This window comes from Vanessa tameamea, chromosome 24 (assembly GCF_037043105.1).
Source record: "Vanessa tameamea isolate UH-Manoa-2023 chromosome 24, ilVanTame1 primary haplotype, whole genome shotgun sequence".
Taxonomy (NCBI): domain Eukaryota; kingdom Metazoa; phylum Arthropoda; class Insecta; order Lepidoptera; family Nymphalidae; genus Vanessa; species Vanessa tameamea.
In genome coordinates, this window is record NC_087332.1 from 5,141,489 (window position 1) to 5,151,022 (window position 9,534).

Consider the following 9,534-nt stretch of genomic DNA (forward strand, 5'->3'; position numbering starts at 1 on the left):
GGCCAAATTACTGAATTGAATTTGTTGAAATTTGGTATGAAACAAACTTTAACTCCGCGGAAGGACATAAGCTTTTTTTATATCTAACGACTAACTCCTAACTCTTGAGCGCAGTTGCGGGTGAAAACAAGTATATATATATATAAATTATGTATGTATATAATAAATCACACCGATTAGTAGACGAGTCAGAAGCGTAACATACCCCGTATAAAAAATTGTTTGGGGGCCCTTAGGAAGGATAAAGATATCTCACAAAAGAAAAAAAAATGCATAAAATCAAAAGAAATATTTATTCATCATAATAATAATTATCAGCTACTTTTTTTAAAAGTTTTGGGCACTTTTAAGAAATTGCTGTTTTTGACTTTTGTCATGGAAGTATTTTAAATATAACTCTTTCTCTGTACGTCTTATTTTTCTTCTGTCTCATGTAAAGAAATGGGTACATGATGAGTCAGAGATGAGTTAAAATACTTCCAATTCTCATCCACCTACCAATTATCGATATCGCCGCCTAAGACCTAGCTATGCACGCCACTTCGTGCGCGTTTAAATTAAGTAAGTTACTTCTTATTACTTCAGCTATCTGCCAGTGAAAGTCCCATCAAAATTGGTCCAGCCTTTCTAGAGATTAGCCGGAACAGACAGACACAAATTGAAAAATATGTTATTTTGGTATATGTACCGTGTATACATATACATTTAGTAAAAAGCGGTTATTTTAATATTACAAACAGACACTCCAATTTTATTATATGTACATATAGAAGATAATAATAAATCTGCAATATTTTTGTATTAAAAATGTAGGGATTGAAATTATGTCTTAAAATTGTTTTTTTCTGTAACAATATTATTTAATTTATATCTATAATATTCATTATCTGTGTTCATTGTTTAAATAGCAAACTTCAACTTGCGTTGATTTGTGTTTGGTTTGTGGTTATATCCTTTAATATTTTATTTATTATTATAATGTGTAAATGTTGAGATAAAAGTTGTCGATATGTTTGATTTAAAAGCTTGCACAGTGTGCTTGAAGAGTGATGTTAAAATCTTCAGTATGAACATAGATCAATTAAGAAACGAATATAATTTAGCATCAGGTTTAAAGGTAAGCTGTCTAAACATTTCTAAATGAAATGAAATTATTAATAATAAATAAAAAACATTTTACATTTAATGTTATTGAATGTTATTTATAATATGTTTTTACTCTTTTTAGTTTTAACACAATTTGTTATCATAACAATAAAATATGAAGGTTTATATTATAAATTGGTGATGTTATAATGATACGTTTTTTTTTATTATTTTAAATTATGGTTTATGTTCATTTACAGACCCATAGTCATAATGGCTTACCGGAATATTTATGTTATCAGTGTGTTGCCTATGTTAGAAATTTCAAGAAATTTCGTGATAAATGCCAACGCACGTATTATGCATTGCAAGAAATTTTGTATAGAAATAAAGAGGTAAACTATTCAACTTTAATAAATAACATATTTTTGATTTAAAATTATATAAATAGTTATTCATTTTTTTCTTTTATTTGTTGTGTTATATATAATTCGTTTTAAATTTTATTGAAATATCAATGTCTTTAAAATAATTAATTTTATTAATAACTTTATTTCAGATCACCAAGTCAATAATTGCAGAATTAGATAGTAATGTATTAAATATTAAACCATCACTGTCATATCTCGCTCCAGACCATCTCAGGACGGGTTATGAAAGACTTAAATTCAAATGGGTAAATCAGAATAGAATTGGTATAAAACATCAAGATAATATACCTGTTGTACAATATACAACAACATCCGATGATTTTAGTTTTGAAGTGCCTGTAAACAATCAAAAACTCTTAACAGAATTGTTAGATGTATGTGTTAAACAAGAAGACAATGCAATACCACACTATGAGGAGCCATTTGCACCCGACAATATAGAATTAGAGTCTGAAAAAAATGATGAAAGTTTCTTTGATAACAATTTTGATGAATGTGATGGGGAAGATAATGTTTATGAAAATAATGATGAACAACCTAAAGTAGTTGAACAAACTGATGTAGATGGTATGAATTTAGAGGAGGAGTATGCAACAATGGTACCCATATCAAAGAAGGAGGCTAAGGCTGTTGTTGATGTGTACAAAATGTTCGCACACGGCAAGTATCAGTGTAAAGTGTGTAAGAAAGCATATTATAATGAAAATCGTCTGACAGCACACATGAGAATGCACGATAAGGTAACTAATATTCAAATAAATATTCTTTATGTGTGCAATAATGTTATTGTTTTCTATTGAATTTCCAAAACAAAATTAATCAGAAAAAGTTAGTCAATGTTTTTACAGATATTATTATATTAAATTACACAATTGATGTATGTTTAAGCACAAAGCCTCTCACTTTATTTTTAGGTGAAGAGCAACAACAATTTAGTCTGATTGTGTAATAATGTACCTTAATTAATTATTTTATTTCTACTTCTGTCTACTTTTTGGTGTTTTTAGTAATAACTTAGAGTTGAGGCTAATTATGAAGGTAATATTGTACAAGTATATAACTTGAACAAACTTTTTTTATATTAAAGCCTATATAAAAATAAAAAATAGTTACTGTACAAATCATGACCATGTCTTATCGCAATTCCAATACTCTTTCAACAAATTAATCAGTGGAGGGCAATAAGGCGAGGTGTTATACTTGAGGTGTTTCAATTTGTAAGTACATTTATATTAGTAAATAAGCACCAGCATAGAACAATTTGGGCATATGAAAATTTAGCCTTTAGGTTTTCCTAGGTAATATTTGCTACAAATGTTACCAAATCAATAATAATTGGCACAGTTAAAACCCTAGATTTAATAGTTTGTGTCAGAAAAGTGCATGAAGTGTAAGACCCATGTGTTGATACATGTGTTGACCCATGAGTCATAACAATTGTCATTGAGTGAAATAATCAAAGTAACATTTAAATTTGCTGTGAAGTTTAATTTTGCACTATGGCCATAAGTGTTTCATAAATAGGCTTGTATGAAAATATGATAAAATTAGTTTATATAATATGTCAAATGAACATTGTCAACATATCAAATATCACTAGACTCAAAACACTTGAACAAATACCAATTACAGTATGTCATCAGAGTCAATATCAAACTCAAATAGAATATATTCTGCTATTAAAAAATATATAAGCTAAAAGATGTTGCGAAATGTTGGTATGTTAATTGTTAAATAATATTTTAGAATAATTCTTTTTCAGCACACAAGTGGAACATTCTTCTGTGCACTGTGCAGTTATTATTACAGAACTGAATTTCTTCTAAAAACCCATATGACTGAAAAACATATGTATAAATATTTATGTAAAAAGTGTCCTGAAGTTAGTTTTGACAGGTAACATTTATGTACTTCGTGTTTGTAAATGTGTTTCATTCTTACAGAATAAATATGCTGACATAAGTCATTTATATAACTTTTCAGGACATCAGCAAAACAACATTTTATCTGGAGTCACTTACAAAAAGGTTCAAAGAAAGACGCTAGCTGGTGTGAGACCCAACCGTCAGGTGTTTCCAAAGATAGTAAAAAGAACAAATTGTTTATACGTCCTATAAGAAATACAAAAAAACTCCCGCAAGATTTTCCCATTTACTCTCCAATAAGTCAAGAAGAACAATATGCTTTAGTGAAGGACCGACAGAAGACGAAAAACTATATTGATTCACCATACAAGTGCGAATTTTGTTTTAAAGGCTTTAGAGAAGTTGCGACATTTGAAAAGCATATGAAGAAACATGATCCAGTAAGTCTGTCAGAATTACATAAAATTTTAATAAAAAAAAGCTACCAATTTCAAATAAATTTCTGAGAAAATAAATTATAAATAAAATTCGAGCCCATAAAAAATTTTTGTTGGTATTTTTTCAAATTTTAATGGGACCTAATGGGAAGCATGTTTATAAATTTAGCAGTTCAGGTAGCAAACATAAAAAAGAATGCAATTGAGAACCCGCTTTGTTTTTGAAGTTGGTTAAAAAACATATTATTCCAGATCATGAACTATAAAATTATGCTAGTTAAGGCCAATTCTGTTCTATTTGTACTAACTCAATATTTTAATAATTACCTAATTCTTTAAAAAATATGTTATTATATATTATTTTTGCAGTCAATCTATCATGATAAGTACAGTAACAACCTCATTGTTGAGAAGGTTAGGATCCTCCATTAGGTTTGCTTTCAGCATAGAGCTTCTGCGTGGGAAATGAAATATAATAGTAAATGAAGTATATGAAAGATCTGTGGTTGCACGAGCTTGAGCCTAATTTTCTACTAAAACTTGTGCTAACCACCTTCTTAAGGCCACCTTACCACAACCATAAGGGTTGGCATGTTATATAAACGAAATGTGTTATCCCATTTTTTGTTTCCTTGAATTTTAGATATGTTCCGGAAAACTCCAATGTGATGCATGCAAAATATATTGTCCGGACACAAGGAAGATGTACAAACATATGAATATGAGCCATTTGTTTAAGTATTCTTGTCAAATGTGCAGCTATGTGTGTTTTAGCAGGTAACAATTTAATTTTATCGACAAATCTATTACTAGATAATTTTAAAAACAAATGTGAGGCATAACACTATGACCAATATTTTATATATTTATATGGTTTAATGCTATTATAATTTGTAACATATGATAATCATACACTACAAGTAGCAGGCTTGTGCATTGTTCTCCACATTAAGTACTAATGGTAGAATTATATTATATTACAATAACTTGTTTGGCTGTCAAGATACTTCCATTATCATAACTCCAAAAATAATTATTCATTATTAATTTGCTCTCATATTATTTACACAAGGTTGGTGTAGTGTGTTAAAACAAGTAAACACATAATACCCTATCTACTCATCACAACCCTATCTATGTTGGTAGAGTTGTAGTCAGTTCTTAAAGTATAATTCTATTTTTTATTACAGAGGTCAAGCTAAAATGCACTATCGATGGCACAAAAACGTAACATACTCGTGTCCTCATTGTAAAAAAGAATTTTCGTAAGTAAAAAAATACGTTTGAAATTATTATTTTTAGTAACCTCTACTTGATAGAATTATTCGAACCGCCTGCCTTGCTAAATCATATATTTAATTTTATTATTATAATACATATATTTATATTTTAGTAAAGCATCGACAAGACTGACTCACATACGTATAAAGCACCCATCAATGAACATCTGCAATTTGTGTGGCCGTAGCTTTGTGAGCGTCACCGGCCTGTACTGTCACAAGAAACTAGCGCACAGTAAAGAGGTTAGTTAGTTAACTTGTCATTTTTATTCATACTTTTAAAGTATGTGTGGTAGGAATTTTTCTGAAAATCATATAAACCCAATAAGATCTTGCAGTTTAATAAAGTTTTTTTTTTATGACATAATTTTTTCAATACAATTTTTCTTTTTTCTTTATTGTGTCTATAGTAGAAGGTTGTTAATATGTGATATACATTTTAATTTTATTATAATTTTGAAATGAATGTGAAATTCGATTCTTATTTATCCCGTCGCTTACTTTATTTTTTTTATTTAAGTATTAAATAAAAAAAATATTATTAAAGTTGGTTATATTAATATTATATTCTTATAACAAAATCTTATAATCTAATATAATTCTTAAAATCTTATAACCAACATTAATATAATATTATATTATATTAATGTTGGTTATAAGATTTTTTTATTTTGGTGATAACGAAATTTGCAAATGTGCATATCTCTTTTAGGAAGTAGAGGAGACCACAGGTGAAGCAGATACATCCCACCCTCTGTACTGTGCGGAGTGTGGGATTCAGTTCCGAGACGAGACCGCCTTCGCGACGCACTTCGGCTCCTCCAATAAGCACGCCGATACCAATCTGTTAGTACACTTGTATCTGTATATCAATACTTTGGATTACAAAGGGCGTAAAGGACATTTTGCCGAAAATAACTTTTTGATGGTGTCATACTCAGTTTTTCACGGTCTTTCAATCAGTCGTATACACATTACGATTTGTGGTGTAAAAGTCATATATTAGCCCACGTTGGTCGGCACTGCCAATGTTCAATCAAAAGCTTGAATTTTTAAGAAACTTCTTCCAATTCTCAGCCATTATATAATGTCGTAGATTAATAAAGCCATAGGTTTAAAACTTATTTTTCGTTCATTGCTACTCCAGAAAACTCCTGTTTTGTCCCTTACGCCCTTTTTAACCCAAACTATGACATTGTAATCCTCGATTACATACTGCTGCTGTAATATAAGCTCGCCTGCCCCGCGTCGGCGCCGACTGTAGCGTGTGTGTGTCCGCAGCTCTATCAAGCCGGTGGGGGGGCGGCGCGGGCGGCCGCGCGCGGCGCACAGCGGCGTCGTCAACACCGGCGTGCCCACCTCCTCCACCTGCGAGATTGTGAGCACTCCTCCGCCGCTACCCGACGCGGACCCGACGCGGACCCGACGCGGACCGACGCGCGATCGCACATGAGCGTCTTATTACGTTGGCTCGCAGCGATACTAACATTTCTGTAGAAGTTTATCTAGTACGGCTATACGCGTTCCAGTGTTACGATAATTCATATCAATTCCTGGGACGTTTATGTCGGTCATATGTTGTAACTTATTGAAATTTATGTCGAAATTCCACCTAGATTGTTTTCTTAAAAAAATATTGATTGATTACATTATAAAAAAATATTAGAATAATCCTCATCTATCATACTATATCCTTACGAACTAAATTGGCGTCATTGTACCCCGCCCACAGTGTAACAAGTACCTCTTGAACGACTCACAAGCGCGGCGGCACTACGACGCGGAGCACCCCGGCGCGCACTACCTCAAGCGCTACATGTGCGACATCTGCGGACACACCACCCGGGTACGTACATATGCACTCCGTCCGTAGTGCAACTGGTACTTATCTGACGACTTCAATATTATTTTAATTATAAGTAATCTCTACTGGCACGCATCATCATATAACTTTGTATTAAACAGTGATATAAATGGACCTACCATTTATATCACAGTTGTGCAAAATACGGTATGTAAAATTATAGTCAATATAAAAAACGGGATTCTTGTGAGCTGTGCACAGCGTTTTCACTGTACTAGTTTGATAGGAACGCTATCTTGCTATTCTATTTATCGCATACAAATGATTGCTATCATTTATATCGAATTGCTCAAGTTTTCTTAAGCTTAAGTCATGCCCAACACAATCAGTGTCCGTAGCTGTTATTTCTTAAAAAAAAAAATATTTGGTTGTTTTTTCTAGCAATACGCAAATCTGACGGTACATATGCGTACGCACACATTGGAGAAGCCTTACGCGTGTCCGCATTGCGAGCGACGCTTCAGCATGCCGAGCAACAGAGATAGGCATCTAGTTGTGAGTTCTTGAAAATTTCACTGTATTTTTCAGTAAAAATGTATTAAATTTACGAGTGTAATCTAAAGTTGTACAGTCAGTATAATATATAATAAGTACCAGTATACCAAATTACCAAAGACATAGAAATATATAAAGTGATTAATAATATTCATACAACCAAAGTCGTCTAAATACTTAAAACATCCATTTTGCTCAAATATTGTGGGAGTACTTACATACATCGTCAAATATGTCATCCAAAAATAAAGCAAAAATATGGAACACACAATTACCTTATCGTAACACATTTTACATATTTATGACGTATTATAATAGTTTTTGTAATGAAAAGTACAATTTCATTCGTCTAATCGATTAATACACCATTTAGGAGGCATGTGACCTCTTTTCTCTCTCTAAAATAGTTTTTGAAGTAAAAAAATACCAATCCATAATCTAGGCTGGCACTTGCTCTCCTCTCGAAGAGAACAGCATTACATGCAATGGTCGTTTGACGCAGGTGCACACGGGCGAGAAGCGCTACCAGTGCCAGCACTGCAACCGGCGCTTCACGCAGAGCAGCGCCGTGAAGCTGCACATCCAGACGGTGCACCTGAAGATCCCGTACGCGCCGTGGGACAAGAAGAACCGCAAGCGGCGCCGCGAGCCCGAGCCGCCCGCGCCCCCCGCGCCGCCCGCGCCGCCCGCCGGGAACTACCTCAGCGCCTACATCACCTACAGCGAGTGAGCGCTACGCGTACTACGTACTACGCGCTACGTCATTGCGTAACGAGCTTACGGGGGGAGAATGACGAATCAGTCTTTCAACAGGCATGCTTAACATTGTGACGTCACATACGTCAGCGGTCGACGTACCAGTATTATGAAAGAATGATATTAAAACAGTTTCGTTGTGAAACTTTATATTATGTTAAAAGTATATCATTCAATTACTTAACTTGAACATACATTGATATATTAATTTGTAATTAATCGATTGTAATTATTTGAATTGTGATATTTTTGGCAGAATCGACTGTATGTCGCAAATAGTTCCCTGGGTGACAAAATGTTTAAAATCAAAGTAAATATTCTACAGTTTCCTTTTAAACTATGTTTGAAAAATAAAGTCTTATTTGAGTACTTAGTTAGGTTTAAATAAGCCTCGCTCAGTCACTATTCCCCGTTTTTTTACTTTTTTAGTAAGACAAATCTCTAAAAAATTTTTTTTAGTGTAAGGCATGTAAAAATAAATTATTCTGTATATTTTGTCATATAAATGGTATACTTAATACAAATGTAAATATATATGAAATACATAAAGTGCTTAAGATTTATTAAGGCAATAAACTTTAAATATGTTTCCTAACAAAAATATGAATATGAGATGAGGTTAATTTAACGGAAGACCGGCTGAGTTTTCATTACATATATTTTGTTTTATAATTTATCTGAGTAAACCTGCATACTCACCAATCTGAAATGGGGCAGTATAGTAGGTTCAGCTCTTAATTTTTAATGCTTAGGCTTTAGCCAACAGAAGGATATTTATGGATGGTTACTTTCTCATATTATTATTAATGAAATGTATCATTTTGTTTAATTTAGAAATATACATAGGTAACTTAATTGTGATTTAAAATGTATTTGTTCTAATAAGTAAGATATAATAAGTAAACTGTCGCAGGTTGTATAACCATTATGAGTTTGAATATTATTATGCATTCAACATCAAGCTACTTTTTGTATTAAATGAAATTACGTTTTTTAACAATGTTCCAATAAATTTAAATGTATTTTTTTTTAAATCATATTATAAATATTTATTAAATTTTCCATTGTAAAGTATATTTTAAAAATTATATATAACTTGCTATATTATTTCTTTTATTTACCTTTCTCATATATTTTAATACGATAGCAAACTACACGCCCGCTTCGCAAGGCACGAATTATAACAAAGTTAATTTTAATGTTTTATATGAATCAATAATAACAGATTTACTAAATCTATAATTTAACAGGACTACAGCTATAGCTATCTCTTTTTCGAGTTGATATGTATATTTTTAGTTCTCCATAAACTTTCGAGTG

At 32.0% G+C, this 9,534-nt stretch overlaps 1 protein-coding gene across 1 annotated transcript; it reads left to right on the forward strand.

The window, feature by feature from the left end:
• The first annotated feature begins 918 nt into the window (after positions 1-918).
• Positions 919-9,225, forward strand: LOC135194115 (zinc finger protein 420-like). Its single transcript, XM_064218793.1, has 13 exons — positions 919-1,117; positions 1,347-1,481; positions 1,646-2,257; positions 3,280-3,413; positions 3,501-3,822; positions 4,463-4,596; positions 5,010-5,084; positions 5,213-5,342; positions 5,812-5,945; positions 6,381-6,477; positions 6,832-6,945; positions 7,345-7,458; positions 7,961-9,225. Exons 1-13 carry the CDS (start codon positions 1,010-1,012, stop codon positions 8,186-8,188), a joined length of 2,337 nt encoding a protein of 778 aa, XP_064074863.1. The 5' UTR covers positions 919-1,009; the 3' UTR covers positions 8,189-9,225.
• The last annotated feature ends 309 nt before the right edge of the window (positions 9,226-9,534 follow it).

Excerpts from the sequence above, each read along its gene's own strand:
- LOC135194115 (XM_064218793.1), top strand. The coding sequence starts at position 1,010 with ATGTTTGATTTAAAAGCTTGCACAGTGTGCTTGAAGAGTGATGTTAAA. Across the intron at positions 2,258-3,279 it reads ACATGAGAATGCACGATAAG|CACACAAGTGGAACATTCTT; the intron begins GTAACTAATATT and ends ATTCTTTTTCAG. Across the intron at positions 6,478-6,831 it reads CCTCCTCCACCTGCGAGATT|TGTAACAAGTACCTCTTGAA; the intron begins GTGAGCACTCCT and ends CCCCGCCCACAG.